Genomic DNA, 17430 nt, shown 5'->3' on the forward strand with positions numbered 1-17430 from the left:
AACCTGCTCCAGAGGGGCTCCTCTCCACTGACTTCCAACAGATGCTGCCAGTAGCCCCCTCAGGACGGGCTTCCGGCGGGGTCACAGCCTCCTTTGGCATGGACCTGCTCCAGCGTGGAGTTCTCCCTGGGCTGCAGGGGGATCCAGGCTGCCCGATGGACCTCTCTGGGCTGCAGGGGGATCCAGGCTCCCCTAATGATCTCCCTGGGCTGCAGGGGCTCAGCTGCCTCCCCATGCTCTGCACCAGGGGCTGCAGGGGAATCTCTGCTCCTGTGCCCAGAGCACCTCCTGCCTCTCCTTCTCCACTGACCTCGGTGTCTGCAGAGTTGCTTCTCTCCCATATTCCCACTCCTCTCTCTGGCTGCAATGGTGCAGCTTTTCCCCACTTCTTAAATCTATTATCCCATGGCACCATCATGGTGGCTGCTGGGCTTAGCCTTGGCCAGAGCTTGATCCATCCTGGAGCTGGCTGGCATTGGATCTGTGAGATACGGGCAAAACTTCTGGAAGCATCTCACTGTACCAACCCCAGAAGCCACCCACAACCAAAATCCTGCCACACTAACCCAACACAACTGTTACTCAGATCTATTTGAAATCAGCACATACCATCAACCTTCTTTGCATTCCTATTCTCCAAGCAATGTAACTTACTGGATCCAAGAAATTAAAGCCAGATATTTGGAGTCTGGTTTGCAGGCACAATGGCTGAAACAAAAAACCTATTTAGAGGACTACAAAGCTTTTCAGAGTAGTCCCCACATTAAATATGGCTCTGGAAAGCCTGTCCCTTTGCCAGCCTGGCTGTGTCCCACTGACTGCTCACTGTGATCTACAGTGACATTTCAGTTCAAGAGCACTTCTGAAAGGCATCTCCCATCTGTCCCCACATACTGTACATGGCTCTGCAACATGAGCCAGTCTTGGAGGGCATTGAGTGGATTCCTTTCAGCTGCACAGGAAAACTGTAGGAATAGCTGTAATACACTCCACTGGCTCTTGGGCCTTCAGTCCAAATGCCTGGGCTGGAACCAGGTGGATGTGAAACCCCTGGTGGGCCAGAGCCCCAGCATCACCCACCTGATGGTTGAGCCTCGCTGCCCTACAGCTGCACTGGGGACGGGCACTGTCCTCGGCCCCGTCACCGCAGCGATCCCGCTCTGCTCTGCTCTGTGGGGACTGGGAACTGGGGCCCCTGGGGATGCCCATACAGGCAATGCAGGGCAGCGAGGCAGGAGGTGAGGCAGGAACTAGTTTTACTGTTGGATGGTCAAAGCTTCGTCCACTTTGATCCTCTCCAACCAAGGAACAGGCCATGGAGGTGGCAGCTTGCAGTGCTCCCTAAGGCAGTTCCCATTCTCCCGAGGAAGAGGAAATTGATCCTCATGGGCCAAGGAACGGGATCACAGCACTTTCCCAGGGCTCGCAGGAGGCACAGTCTCATTTGAGACAAATTCTTCAGGCAGAGCAGAGGAAGACGTGTAAGGAGTGTGAACATTCCAAAGCACTCTGTAATGTTCCTAATAACCCAAAGCACTTAAAAATACACTTCAGTACTTACTGTCAGAGTAATTTATTAGCAGGAAGCATGTTTTGCTGTAAGGCAGACAGTTAACAGAGAATTTCTGTAATTCTCAGTCAGAAGGCCAAATTATTACTGATAGTTAATGCCTGCAATTAAAATGATTGTTCTGAAACGAGTCTCAAAATGCATAAGCAAATTTCATACAATGTATAAAATATATAACTTTTACATTTCTTGAGTAAATACCTTGCAGTTTTTATATAAGAAACAAACATCCTAGAGTTGATTTGCAAAATAAGCACTGAAGGAGATGTCCAGTATTCTGTAGCTCTCCCTGGTAAGCAGACAAGATGAGCAGCACCTACAGAGTCCATAGGCTGAGAGAGGAACCCCATTTGCATTGCTCCTGTTGGTCAAGATAAAGTCCCTACTTCGTAATTCCAGTAAAAATTAAGGTAGGGTTATACTGACGATCAGAGCCTAGAGAAATTTCTCAGCCTCTGGAAGATTCTGTAGAATGCAGTAAGACAGAAATAAAGCCAGGCTTCCAAGGCTTCAGCCTTACAAGGGATTACAAGTTTCACAGAAAGTTTTGCAAAAAAATCTTCTTTTTTAAAAAAGTAAATAAAAGTAAAGGTAGAATCTTAACTCCTCCTGAAGCAGAGACTAGCAGTGGCATTCACTGTAGTTATTTCGTGTGTGTGATATTTGACTTCATTTACTTCTCTGTATACCCAGGCCACCTATGATGTTTAAGGGATTTTTCAATTTCAGCTGTTCCTATCAAGATACAGATTTTACTGATTTTGATACTAGCAAACTGATCAGTATAAAACTTGAAGGGGCCTTAAATCTGGCTCTGTTTTTTCCTTGCTTCTACTTCAAGTAGATGAGCATTGCCAATGGATTATGGAAACAAGAAGGTTTCAGTAGGTGGACTACAGCACACTTTTTATTCTAATTTGGACAGTGTACGCTATCAAGTCACAGCCCTGCTATGCAGTTCCAAGCTTCTCCAAAACCTAAAAGAAACAAAAATAACCTACAGATGCATCTTAGGACATGATTCCCCTTCCAGGACTTTAGGAAGGGCAGCAAAGACAAGATGCATGAAAGAACTGGGAAAGGGCTGTTTACATATCCTACCAGCAAGAACAGAAAAAAGATTTAAAGCATTTGCACTGGAGAGCTCAGCAGAGGAGTGAACAGAAAGTCTTGGGACATCTGCTAAAACAAACAGCTCGAGGTCAGATTCAGAGCAGGAAACATGGGAATCAAAAGATTCTGGGTACAACTCTTTGTTCTGGTTACGCATTACTTGGCCCTTCAAAACTAGCAACACTAGACTGCAGTTTCAGGGGCTGTTTCAATGTCACCCTTGTAGTGCAGTCATCCAAGAGAAAAGCACCTGAAAAGATTTGGGCTATTTCACTAGTACAGATAGTAGATACTTCATCCTATCTAAGACACAACAGGACACTGATGGTTTATTAGCTCCTGTAGTCCTAGGAGCCTGTCACTGAGGATTAAGAAACCTCAACACTAACAATCTTCACAGGTATGTAGGTGCCAGTGAGATACATACAGTGAAATTCTTTTATGCCTGCCTCCAGAAACTGAGAAAAAGAAAAGCTAATTTTTGTCTTCATTAATTCAGATGGACTGCATGTGAGGAAGCACACGGGGCAGCACGGCAAGTACCAGAAAACTAAACAGCTCTGCTGTATGTTAGAAGTGTGTATGAGATACAAGATTGGCCTCCAAACCATTTAGCTAGCAATGACTGCTATCCCAATGGTTTTGTGTCCATTATACTGAGAAGCAGACTCAGAAGCAAAAGCCACTTTCAAGAAGAGAGAGAGTTGCTGGTGATTATTTACCTACCATTTCCTAGAAGATTCCCTTGATGATTGTATTTGAAGAAGTACGTCTTATTTCTGCCATTTTCTAGCCCAGAACTTATAAATCCATTCCCTCAATCCATACCACAAGCAAATAAGACACCATTTTATTGTTACTCTGATCTACTGCCAATGAACTTTCAGTATATTTTTTTAATGTGTTAAAAATGATCAGCCACCCAGTTACTTTCACAGAAAATACAAGCAGCATTTTTTCGCCAGGAGCTTCTAAATTAAACAGATCTTCAGGTAACGCTGTAAAACATTTAAGACATCATAAATAAACTTATTTTAAAATTCACTTTCCAAACAATAAATAAAACTCTTCCTTATTTGAAAGTGCAAACAGGCTGTATTATAAAAAGTACGAAGCAAGACTGCAGGAAGTGCTTAATTATTCAGTAATGACCAAGACACAGTTTCTTGCTTTGGTGCTGCTGGTCATCCAGCGATTTTGTTTTCTGGACCCCATCTAAAGAAAAAAACATGCATGGACCATTAATACAACTGCAAGCACAGCCTAATACTCATCATGGACAGGGACACTGGAGTAACACTGGGGGTGGGGAATGGGGTGGAGATTGTCTTCTTCTCCTTACAGAGGAACATGCAATAATCATTAGCTAACAGGAATATACCAAGGAAAGAGAGGAACTTAAACCAGTGCAGCATTGAAAATGCAGGCACACCACATTAAAGAAAATTGTAAGAGAAATGAGCCTTGTTAAAAGCTGTCAAACAAAGTACCCCAGGCTTAATCTTTCTCCAGCTGGGTCGTTAAGAGAGAGAGGGACAAACAGCCCTAACATTTTGCAGTGATCACTAATGCCATAAACACTACTCTGAGCCCTTCCCTCCCCCCTTTCCCCAGCCCACAAGGAAGTAGCTAACAAAACGACTTCTCCACTAATATATCTCAGTACATGATAGGAATTTGCTCGGAGTATGTGGCTATTTGTGTGCCACAAAAACTACCTTCAGTCTGTCTTATGCTCCTAACACGGTACTCAATGCATCTTTACACTGCATCTTCAAGCTTGAAGCACAAAAGTTATTTAGCTGCCATTTTCCATGTTGTTTTCCCCTCTGGATGAGTAACATTTTAATGATTGGTAGCTGACAGTAGATTCCTATGATGGGTCTCTTTTGTGGCACAAAAAGGCTTCAAGGTAAGACATCTAAACTCTGTTTTGAAAAGATGAAAGCTCCCTTGCTACAGGGGTGTGTGTCAACAAGGATTTTGTGACTCTAAGGAGTCCAGTCCAATTTATCTTGAAAAATAATGATACTCTTTATAGAACACAATCTAAAAAGTCTTTCTGGAACAAAAGTTAAAACATGATAAAGCAGTCTAAAATTATCTACGTGCCAAACAGCATGTTCCTGACCTTCACAGTAGCATTGCTAGATTTGCAATGTGTGTCAATGACAAGCATTTTGTTACAAGTTAGTTCACCTATTACAGTTAGTTATTACTATAACAGTTAGCTCATCTATTCAAAAACCTCAGAAAATGTTTCATAGCAAAATTTAACTCACTGAAATAAAGACTAAGACAAAACAATCTCAGAGGGAATCGGGTTGGTTTAAAATGTGATCTCACTTATTGATTGCAGTCATAAAATGAATTAATGAAAAAAATACTTACTTTCCCTGGCTGTAGGGTCATGGAATTCAAGTGCATTAGTGTGCAATGGACTTAACTGCCACTGGTAAAACAAGAAGAAAATGTTTACTTATTCCAGAAGACAGAATAAGGAACTAAGTGAGACAGGAAAAGTACACTACAGGCCTTCACTGAAAGGCATGACCTGTGAGGTGGGGAATCAAGGACTCCCTCTTGAACACTCTTATTTTGAGGACAAATGACTATTACAGCATGCAGATGTTAAAGCTGCTCACACCTACAGTGCTGCAGTTTGTTATGGAGAGTGCCCTGACTGCAGGTGCACTTGGCCACATTTGAAACCCACCACAGCTCTTTTGGGAACTGCTGGAAGGGTCAACAAAATCACACAGTGACCTCTGAAATCAACTGTCATGCTGTGACAGGGGAGGCTCAGACAGAACTTCACCATGCGGAGAGACCACCTCCAACAACAGTGAGTTAGAGGGAAATCCTCCATGTAGAGAAAACAGAGGGTCTTGCCCCATCCTCTGGCACATGGCACAGCAGTGCTCCCCAGAACTGCGACAGAGCAACCTCTCAATTCCACTCACCTGACTAAACAGCACAGCACTCCTCTGTGCTGGCTGCAGATGACTGCTCACTCTACTCTCCCACCAATGCTGCCCCCAGTTTTTAGAATACAGTGCATTTAGACACTTACTGTAAATTTGCTTACACCCTCAAGTTCACCGAACTTCATATAAGATATATCTGCTTTCTTTTTTCCAGCATCATCATCTCCTGCGTAGATCTGCTTGATACCAGCTCCTTTAATTAAAGGGACACATTCATCACATGGACATTTTGTTACAAATATCATGCTTCTCTCATCTGGCTTTATTTCTCGACACCTACAAGCAGTCAGAAAATAGAATTTCAGAGTTTGTATCTTGGTAGTTTTCAATTGTTATGAATTTGATACCTCAAAAAGCAAGCAAAGAAGTGTTATTTGCTCTCAGAAGCAACTTAATCAAGTGCACAAGTACACAATGGAATCTGGCTTGGTATCACTATCTGTGAACAACACCCATCCCATGTCTCCACACCTATTATTGTTGGAAGCTTCACCAACTGCCACACTTCCTCATTTTGGTCTAGCAAGAACCAGAGCCAGTGGTTTGTATCTGAAGGATAACTGAAGGAGCCAATATCCTTTAAAACCCAAGTTAATACAAGAAATCTCAAGAAACCCCAGGAGCTGACACTGCCAATATACATCCAACTTCTACATCACAGGCATAAAAAAGACTGTGATTGCAATCCACAGTTTATCACAGTGACATCATACATTGTCCTAGTTTGGGCTGGAATACAGTTAATTTCTTCTCAACAGCTGGTGCAGTGCTGTCCTTTGGATTTAGTATGAGAATAATGTTGAAAACAGACTGATGTTTTAGTCGTTGCTAAGTAATGCCTACTCTGAATCAAATGCTTTGATTTATATTCTGGCAGTGAGGAGTTGCACAAGAAGCAGGAACGGTGACCCAAACTGGACCAAAGGATATTCCATGATAGAGTCACTCCCAGTATATCAACTGGGGGAGTTACCTAGAAGGGACACTGATCAGAGTTTGGTGATAGGGTAGGGCATTGATCAGTGGCTGGTGAGCAATTGTATTTTGCATTACTTGTTTTTACCCTGGGTTTTATTTTTATTATCATCTACTATTATCAATAAATTTTGTTTCAAGTATTAAACCATCTTGTCTCAATCTACAAGTTTTGCTTTTGATTCTTCTCCCCATTCCACTGGGGCAGGGGAGTGAGCAAGAGGCTGCCTGGTGTGCATCTTCCCCACTGGGCTTAAACCACAACATGCATTTATTGTGGAATTGTTTCCAAACCATCTCATTCTTCTCTGTGGTGAGAACAAACCCATTACCTGAATGTCAGGGCGTTCTGCTCCGCATGGATAATGTATCTGAACTTTCTGATTTCCCGATCTTTTTGCTTATCATCCATGTGTGGAAAATCAGCATATTCAGATCCAACAGGAAAGGCATTGTAACCACAGCCTACAAAATACATTGCTCCTGTTCCATCACAGCCTCTCTGCAATAGTAAACAAAGCATCAAATTTGGATGGTATTTTAACTGAGTTCTAAGTCAAAGTACAGTGGAATGCATACTTTTGCATGCTCAGACAGCTCAGCTCTTGCCAACTGCTCCATGCCTATCTGAAGCTTTTCCACTGAGCCCTGTAGGAGCTGCACAGGTGAAGTGTAACACCTCTGTTATCTGCACCAGGCTTTTGAGACTTTCCTTTTGGCAAGTAATACTGACAGCAGGGACAAGAAGTCTGAAGGATTTAGTCCTTAACAATGCACATGATTAAATACAGCTGGAGTTTATCCCTGATGTGCCAGAGATGGTGTTTTGCCAGTCTTTTAACAGACTCAGTGACCAGGCGGCTGATAAGAGGCAACTGGCGATTGAAGTAAGAAAAAGAAACAAAATAGCCATAAGCAGCTGACCATGGAAGTGTTAAAAACAAATTAAGAGTATGCTGCAGCTGCATGAAGAATGAACCCTCCTGGGATTGGTAACATGCATAAGCAGAGATACAAAGAACAACAACTTTCTGTTTGGATGTGAAAAAGCACTGTAACAATATTCACAGAAAAATACAGCTTTGATCTACAAAGGAATGTGCTAAAGCCCATACAGCATTTCACTGCAACAAATATCCTCAGGAGACCATCAGGCTATAATTGCACTGAGGCCTCTCCTAAAAAGAGCTGTAAAGAGGGGCTGTGCAGGACACATGCTGCCTGATCAGCAGCTGCAGCAACACCTTGTAGCCACGATACCTGGAATAACTGACAATCACTGGGGAAGTGGGTGCACTGAAAATCCAGAGCTATTACATCTGGAGGCCCATTTATTTTAGTAACTGTTGTAGTTACTAAAATAATTTCTACTTCTCCTTCATCTTAGAGCATTACAATGAATCAGTCATTAACTTAGTTACTACACCTGCATGTGTGTGCATGAAAAACAGAAGTGTATAAACTTAAAGGAAAATAACAAGGGCAAATCCAGTCAATGAATTGTGAGTTCAAGAAAAAGTAACTTTTTCAATACTTACTGATTTTTCCTCTGCCCAAATAATAGCTCCAACTCCCGTTTTATGATCTTCTAAAATACATAACATTTTAGGAGTAAATAACAAATAAAGCACTTCTGAGTTACTTATACAGTAACATATGACATCCTAGAGTAAGGAATAACATTTACTGTTGCTTTGTGAACAGGAGGAAGGAAATGCAGAAAGATTAAAAGCTTGTAAATCATATGATTCTACCGTAAAAACTGGGTGTGTTCTTACTGCAAGGCAGTCATTCTAAGATTTTGCTGTGTACATCTGTTCACAAATGAAATGAAGCAACCAACACATGGATAAGAAAAAGCATGCCAAGAATATGTGTGGGCAGGTTTACAAATGTAAGACAGCTAACTGATAGAAACCTTCTTGTTTAGTACTTAATTTAATGACTTAATTTCTGCTATTTTTTAAGTTTACGCTTCTTTGATCTGAAGTCATATAAAAATTAGTCCTATATACCAAATTCAGAGACAAAATTTTAACAATTGGATTGTGGTGGTGTAGTCTATCACCATCATAGGAAAACTGGTACAGAGCTTTCCTTATGTGACTTGGATGGTTTTTATGACGCTTGAAAATCTTCCCCAGTAGCTACTGATGAGAACCTTGAGCATATCAAGGAAAAAAACATTTCAGGCTTCCATTGATTAATATTGGAGAACACACTGTTTCCATTAATCATTTCTATCATCCTTAGTATCACTACCATATGCAGTAACTCAAAGAGGGTCTTTCCTGCCAAAGATGTACTTTATCAAAGCTGTCTTCATCTATATTCTGCATATTTATTAGACATTGATGAAGAGATGATGAAAATGACTGATTAAACCAGCACAGAAAACATCCTATGCTCTTGCTTCCTTTATATGCACCTATATAATAGTGTAAAGCACCTAAATATGTGTGTGAGCTGCTATTTATTTTAATTTCATTGCAGTGCAATAAAAGTTGGCTCAAACCCCAGACCTGAGTCCAGGCTAAATACTACAGCTAAACCTGAATTTTGCTGCCCCAAGAGTACTCAAGCTTGGTCATTCCATCTTGTTCTGTATAATGAAAACTGTACAAAGAACTCATAACTGGTTCCATGAAACTTCTGAATTACATCTAAAAGATGTAATTTCTGCAATTTTTGGAGACAAAATTTGCTGAGGGTACCTGACTTAATAGGTTGGGTTTGGATGGGTGTGTTGGGGGATTAGTTTTGGTTTAAGCTTTGTACATGTACTATTTGTTTGCTTACAATGGTTTAAAAAAAGCAACTATCATATCTAGAGTACAAAAACATCTCTATGGAGTACCACCAAGTTTTCTGTTCTCTGGAAGAACTTATCACTTTCCTGCATTGGTAGCCAGAGAGAATAAAGAAGCTAACAGAAGTCATCTCTATCAAGAGGGAATCAATAACTATCTTTCTATATCAGAAACCTGGACATAAAACTCCAGCATCTATGCAAAGAATATCCCCACCAGACATATAAGCACTTCCACTAACAACATTAGGAGACTTAATATAATGGTACTTAATGTCCTACTGAAGGATATTATTTCAGTGCTTTTTTCTGAAGTGTACATAATCTGCTTGAAATATTGACATTTATTTAATAACAGAAGCATCTTGTGAGACTTCAGTAAAAAGACCCTCCGAGCAGCTTGAAGAATTTAAATGTCATTCTGTTCTATTTTCAGTTGGGCGTTGGACACATTGGCAGGGCAGGGTTTGCCAGCACTGTATGTGAAACACCTGCACTGATTTCCTCATGGAAAGCTTTCACACACAATACTGTGTGTGCCCCTGAGGAGTCTTTACTATTATTGCTGCACTCATTTCACACGTGTAGGAATGGCATGGAGCAGCTTGCTCAAGGAAGTATTTGGAAGAATAAGACTGAAATGAGGAACTTGCTCTACTGCTGAGCCCCCTACTGATCATTCCTTCACCCCAGTAAGGACTCACCTGTCCGATAGGCAAGCAGCCTGGCCTGTATCATGCAGTGCCTGGCCACGTCCTGGGGCAAACACTGATCCTCTGCTTCATTTGTTCGCTGGGATCCGCTCCTGTAAAACCCAAAGCATCCAAAGACAGGCACGCTGGCAGCCACTGATGCCAAGACCAAGACAAGATCTTTCATGTTCTGTCTAAGGTTGCTGAAGTATGGGTTTTCACAGAGGTTCTCCAGTCCCATTGTCATCAATATTTGCTTGTGTATTTCCTCATTTGAAATTAGAAATAAACTTTCATACTCTTTTATTCTCTCTTGCCTACACGCAGTATAAAAGTCAGTGTTACAGTCAGGCAGAGATTTTGCTATTTTCTGAATAAAATCAAACTTGGTGGAAGTTTCTTCAATAAACTGCACCATGTAGCACACCAAAGGCTGAAGCAACACACACACACGAGCACGGCTGTTTGACTTCAGTCTTTCCACTGCTTTGGCATCCAGCTTTGCATCCTCAGTGCTCATTGGATTGGATACCTCGTTCTGCAAGCTGATTTCAGGATCTGCAGGCCAGTAAGAAATCCTGTTGACCCCGGCTGGAAGAGAGGATAATGCAGCAGAAGGAACCATACAAGTGCAGTGGAACATAAAGCTCATATTCAACACACTATTGTCTAACCCTAGTTTTGCTTCTTTAAGGCCCCAAGTCCTCCCTAAGGGGTGTCTAGACAACAAAAATGCTGGTAGATACAAGTATCAAGGGCTATCCAACTTGATAATCAGACTCCAGATAAAAATTTGAGTCACCCAAGTTCCCAGATCTTTGTGACTGCCTAATTTTGCATCTTACATCCAACAGATAAATTAGCAACACACAAAAATAGTTAGCACTGTTAGTTAGCACTCAGCAGCACATTGCTGCTGAGATTAAAAAAACAATATTTGCAGAAGGGCTGTACCAGCAGATCCCATTTCTGGAAGTGAATGATCTGGTTTGTCTTCCTATCTCATGGGAAAGGAAACCCTTAAGTACTCCCTGTGATTTCTGCATAAAAACCCACTCTTCCCTGGGGTCAGTGACAAGCAAAGGGAAAGCAAGGAAAAATACATCCATCCAGGCCTTGTCATGATGCTTAGGGCTGCTCTGGCAGAGTGCAAAAGGACAGTCAGAACCTCAGCAGTGCATCCCAGTCGAGAGAAAAGCACCACCAGTAATAATGGTTGCAAATTACAGGGAAACAGGGTCTTGGCAGCAAACCCCAGTTTCTTGACCATCAGCTCCAGGAAATGTACATTCATTTTTTCCTTATGGAAAACATCAATGCACGCTACACAAATCAGGGATTGGCATTCACAAGTGGGACAGTCCAAAGAGAAAACAGGCTTTCTGCTTTCAATCACAAGTGTAACATTTACTCCCACTCTACTACAGTCATTACTTACCATTTACAATCATTTTCAAACAAGTTGAACATGGTTTTCTGGAAAAATAAAGATCACAATTTTTAAGTCTTGATCCATGTTTAATGAGTGCAATCTGGCCAGCATGCAAGTCTGGACTGGAGCAATGAAGACCAATAATCTTCATATTTTTCACCACAACCAGACCACTCTTCTTCACCTACAGAAAAAGGCATTATTATTATTTTACTTTTTTTCAACATTGATTCCATAAAGATGTTACATCTCTTCCTTGGATAATAGTAACAAACCAGCAGTACAGCACAGAGCTCTTCAGTACAAGCCAATCATTAAACAATCTGCATTTTCCTAAGCATTTTTTCTTCTTGTTTTGTTTTCACACGCGCCGGTTAATATCAGGGTGCCGTGTCTCTGTCAAACTCCAAAGAGGGACTTGTCACAAATTCCTGATTTTTTCTGGTCATTTCTTTGCCCTTAACAAAATCCAGAAGCAGCATAGAAAATTCTGTCAATTATAGCTGAAACCTTCTCTGAATCAGCCAGCATCTGGAAATGCTCATGAATTTAATTTCTGTCTTAAGCCTGACCATCCTGGGAGCCAATAGCTTCCCTAGCTTTATTTCATCTCTTCATTTATGTAATGAATCCTGGTTCTAAAGAATCTTCCATGGAAGAAGTCTGCACACCACAGACAAGTGCTACTACATCTGGATTCCCATGTATTGTGAAAAAACTGGATACAAACTAGTTTGATGAAGTTGGTGACACAGATCCTTTTATGCAATCCAGCTGCTTCTGAACACTGCTGCCTTAGATCTGTAAATTATTCAACTGCTTTGTGGTTACAGAAATGAGACTTCACTAAAGCCCTATGTACAAGCCAAGTGCCATTTCTAACTGAATTACTAAATTTCAAACTGCTTTTGAAGGCTGTAGCTGCTGCTCATCTACCCCTCCTTCAAATCTAGCCTGGGACATACCCAGCTCTGAAAATTAGGCCTAATTGTCACTCAGGTTATTCTCCTATCTCTTCTTGCCCTGGCTGATACATGTGCTATGGACCTTAGCACATGGGTATGCTCTGTACAATGCAGTTATCATTTAAAAGCCCAGTAACAACTCTGATCACAACAGCAAACATCCTGTTCCAGGTCAGTCTGAAAAAGCCTCTTGACTTTGAAGAGTAACTGGTTACAGTTTAGAAGACCCACTCTCAAGGGCAGCTTCTTTTCCTTGTCACTGAAGTAGTTAGCTACAAGTTCTTGACCAGCAAACATTTCAAGTACTCGTGTACACCTCCACGGTATAAAGGAACTGTTCATCTACAGCCATGAACATTGTAACTCCAAAAGAGTCTCTCTGCACCAACAACCACACTGACTTTCCACACAGGGTACATACCACACCTCCTTTGTCATGCTCTTTAAAACATTGGCTGATTTTTAGTACTTGCTTCACCTCTTGGGGTATGCATCTTGCCTTTGACAGTTTTTCAGAAAGAGCATGCTATTTAGCTAGCCATCTTGCTATTTTTCTCCCACTACTGGATTTTTTTCTACTTCTAAGAAATATTTGAAAAAAGTTTACTACATTTGGTTGTTTGTTTTTTTTTTCATCTGGATTGTGTGTCATCTAAAGAGCAGTTGGGTTAAATTCACTGAAGGAGCCCTTCAGAAAGACCAATTAACAATAAGCACAAACATTTTACCTGGGATTTTTTCTGCTGCTCATGTGAGGGAAAGAGCTCCATCCAGAGACTTAATAAAGTAAAAAGATTGACCTTAGAAAGTCTTGGCATTTGACCTGTTTTGAAGAAAAAAAGAGAAATATTTATTAGAGAATATTTATAAAGAAACTCCATATTGCTGAACATTATTTTTCAAGTCTTTTATACCACAGCTGCTACAGAAGCTGGTTCTGCTCTTGCAGCAGCTACATCCTCACCATCCCTTTCAGGGCAGTCGTTGCCAACTCAGGATGCTCACATCTAGATGCAGAGATCAGATTTGCACAACAAGAGGAACTGGTGAAATTTTCACTGAGCTTCAGTGAGTTTGTTGGACTCAGAGGGGTAGAGCAGAATCACAGATCAGATCATCAGACCCCACAAAACTTAATGTGCTCAAATGATTCACAGATGCTTAGAGAAATCTGAGACAGGTTCTAATTCAGCTTCAGGCTCACCACAGAAGAAGGCAAAAATATCCAGGCACACACATCATGATATTACACTGATGCCTGCAGCAAGAGAGGATGAGCTATTGTGAAACCTTCCAGTTACATCAGTTCTGGAGATCCTGCTTCTGGATTCTCACAGTCTGCTTAGATTTTGGCTAGCTTTTTAACAAAAATTTAAAATTTTGCTCAGGCTGTCACTTCTGACAAAATATCCAAATGCAAAAATCTCTTCTCAGAGCACCACCTTGTGCTGTGCTTCTACTCCAAATCTGGAAGTTGTCCTGTGAGGGCCAGCACAACTCAGCACTACTGAGCTCCCCACAAAGGAAAAAGGAAGAAGCACTGACTGTGCTGCTCAGTAAAGCTTGCACCGTTCCAGATGTAAAGCTATCTTGCCTCACACTTGGCAAGAAGTTTATAAAGTCTTGGAAATATCTCCAGTCCCCATTTCAGGGGTGCTTACAGAGAGCTGTAATGAACACATATTCCTCTGCAGGTCTCACACGTGCTGTCTGACAATAGTATTATTTCTATCTTTTCCCACAAATGTTACAGAGTTTGCAAAGGAGGTAATGGCAGTGGCAAGAAAGGAACAGAATAGAGAAAAACATTCGTTAAGCAGGTCTAGCAGCTTGGAAGAGATATAATCAGATACTAAGATTGCCTAGCTGAGGGAGAGGTTAGTTTAATGACATGTCTGTGAATCCAAACAATTAGAACAACAGATAAACATATGCAATCCGTGACTGAAACACCATTTTCAGATGGTATTTTAGCAGCTTTTTTCATACATAAGTGTGGTTTGGAAAGCAAATATGGGCTTGTCAGCAGCACTATCTGATGCCACATTGTCCACTGCTCCTGAGGCTGCCCAGCTCTGCTACCCCACTCGGCACCAGCACTGCAAGGTTAGCACAGCCAGAAACGTGTGCTAGAAACGGCAAGAGGCACACACCAAGAGCTGTTGTCACCTGTACTAAAAGCAAACAGTAAAAAGAAAGTCTACAGGCCACACCTAAAGAAGCAGAATCTGTTTTATTAAATGGGCACTTGAGTTCATTTTCATTACAGCCCCTGTTTGCTCCTGTCATGGCACAGACATGTACAGTTCCCAAGTGGCAAGGTAAAACCAACAGTGCAATTTTTGCCAGTGCAAACACACACCTTTGTGTTTTCTACAATGGCCCACAATGTGGCACAGAGAGTAGACTTAAAACTGCATGCACCACAAAATAGTTTTAATTACTCTTTGTTTTCTTGCACCTAACCCAAATGTGACCTCTCAAATGCATGGGAAACAAACTGAAGAACATCCTGACATTAATTTATATTGAGAAGCAGGAAAATATTCTGAAAAAGGAAAGATCTTTAGTTACAGTTATCATATCTGTGTGTTTGCATCTTACCTCAGGCAGTTAAACATTCCCTTAGGTTCAACAGGATGAAGAGAAGGTTGGTTAAAATGGACGGGAAAAAAGGCAGAAGATGCCTTACAGAATTAAAAGCAACTGCAGAAGACTGGGGAAATAAAGGAATCAGGCTCTCTGGCACGGAGAGGAAAGCCACATAAAAGGAGTGCTCTCTCCAGGTGCATCAGGCCCACTTCACACAAAGGCATGATTTTATTCCTCCTAGTTACAGATCTTGCTTCAGTGAGGCGAGGCAAGCTCCAGGGAAAGTGTGTGTGTGTGTGGAGGCTGGTGCCATAAATCCTGCTGCACCTGGAAGCCAACAGGAGCAGGGCACAGCCTACCCGGACGTGGCTCAGATCCAGGACTGTGCCCTGCCAACAATGCAGGAGTTCCTAGCCCAAAGTCTGAAAGCTTCTAACAAGTGCTTGACACCAAGGAGGAAGCTTCCGCTGACATCACTCTGCTGCCTGGGAAAAGGAAACTAAAACCCATTTTCAGATTTAATAAATTTTGCTTGCTTGGGAGCAGGCTTTCCACAAAACTGGGATGAAACAAAACTCATATACCCACCCAGGAGAGCTGGCTGCCCTGCCATGGTGCTCAGTCTGAGAACCACACATACATCACATCTGTATGCACACACCACTCCCTTGGGACACAGCAGTGGGGTCTGTGCAATCTACCAGCATCTGTTTCTCCTGGGCACCCTCAGCCCTGCGAGAAAGTTGCTCTCTACCAAACCCATACCATAGGCCTGCTGTGGAGTTAGTTAGAAAACCCCGCAGGTGAGCATTTTCCTGCACATTGCATTGTATGCATATTAAATATACTGGTATAGGGCAAGAAATTGCTGTAATGGGATGGAAGGGGGGAGCAAAATACAAGCCTATGTTATCAAAAGGCCCTCGTGGAGAAGGGTGTTGTCAAGAAGGACTGGGGGAGGATGGAGAATATATACTTTTTTTTTTAATTTATAGATATATGCTAAAGATACTACACAAATAAGTATATATATACTTTATGCATATATACACACACTGTATATGTAGCATAAATGTACACACACACACTATAAATATATAGTATCAAGTGCGTATGTATATATATATATATAAAGTACCTATATGCTTACGTACTAGAGATATGCTATCTATACTTATACGCACATTTACTTATGAAAGTATAGGTACATATAAGTACACAGATACTTTATGTATACACACACGTACATACACCCATATACATGCACATTTGTAGATATATGCATGTTTATGTATATATACACATTACTGCACTGTCTGTGGCGGTCAGGAGCACTCTGTGAAGCATCACCGGCAGAGAGGGAAGGCGCGGGCTCTCTGAACAGCCCCGGAAGGAGGGTGAAAGTGTCCCCTGAACAGAGGACAGACCAGGCGGTCCCTGGAAGGACCCGGTGGGTGAGGCGAGACCCGCGAGGGGCCGGTCAGCGCACACCTCGCTCACACCCGCCCGGCCCGGCCCGGCCCGCCGCCAGCGCCGCGGGGCCGCGGTTCCGTCACGGCGGGCCAGGCCCCGCCCGCCCTCCCTCCCAGCGCCGCAGTCCGGCTCACCGGCCATGCTGTCGGTCTGCGTGCTCGCCGCTTTCACCCGCGGCCCGGCCGCCGCCTCCTCCGCGCCGTGCATGGGTATGGGTTTGGGTGCGGGTGCCGGTACCGGAGCCCCCCCCGCCACCGGCCCGCACCTCCCCCAGGGCGGCACCGCCCCCATGGCCGCCCTCGGGGCGGGGCCGATCGAACGGCAACGGCCGCTGACCGGCGGGGGCTCTGGCCAATGGGAAGCGCGAACGGCGCGGAGGGCGGGGCTGGGGGCGGGGCGGTTGCTCCCAGCGGGATCCGCGCTCCGTAGCGGGAAGTTAACGGGGACACGGGGAGAAGGGCACACGGAGTGAGCTGCGCTGGAAGCGGCCCGCAAGGATCAACCAGTCAGCTTCTGGCTCGGCACAGCACCACCCCCAAGAGTGACACCATGCGCCCGAGAGCGCTGTTCTAACGCTTCTCGAGCTCTCTCAGGTTCCAGTGCCCAACCACCGTGTGGGTGAAGAACCTTTTCCTGATATCCAACCTAAACCTCCCCTGACACAGCTTCAGGCCATTCCCTGGGGTTCTGTCACCGGTCACCCCAGAGAAGGGATCAATGCCTGCTCCCCTCCTTGCCCTCCCGAGGAAGCTGTGCCTGCCATGAGGGCCCCCCTCAGCCTCCTCCGGGCTGGACAGCCCAGATGCCCAGACCGCTCCTCAC

The 17430-nt window shown here is 43.2% G+C and overlaps 1 protein-coding gene across 1 annotated transcript; it reads right to left on the bottom strand.

The window, feature by feature from the left end:
- Nucleotides 1-3512: 3512 nt before the first annotated feature.
- On the bottom strand, nt 3513-16936 carry CDADC1 (cytidine and dCMP deaminase domain containing 1). Its single transcript, XM_074535416.1, has 9 exons — nt 16743-16936; nt 13272-13366; nt 11585-11762; nt 10159-10737; nt 8184-8233; nt 6978-7147; nt 5757-5946; nt 5075-5135; nt 3513-3898 (listed from the first exon to the last, which is right to left on the bottom strand). The coding sequence occupies exons 1-9, from the start codon at nt 16897-16899 to the stop codon at nt 3825-3827; spliced, it is 1554 nt and encodes a 517-aa protein (XP_074391517.1). The 5' UTR covers nt 16900-16936; the 3' UTR covers nt 3513-3824.
- Between the last annotated feature and the right edge of the window lie 494 nt (nt 16937-17430).

Source organism: Zonotrichia albicollis, chromosome 2, assembly GCF_047830755.1.
Source record: "Zonotrichia albicollis isolate bZonAlb1 chromosome 2, bZonAlb1.hap1, whole genome shotgun sequence".
NCBI classification, from domain to species: Eukaryota; Metazoa; Chordata; class Aves; order Passeriformes; family Passerellidae; genus Zonotrichia; species Zonotrichia albicollis.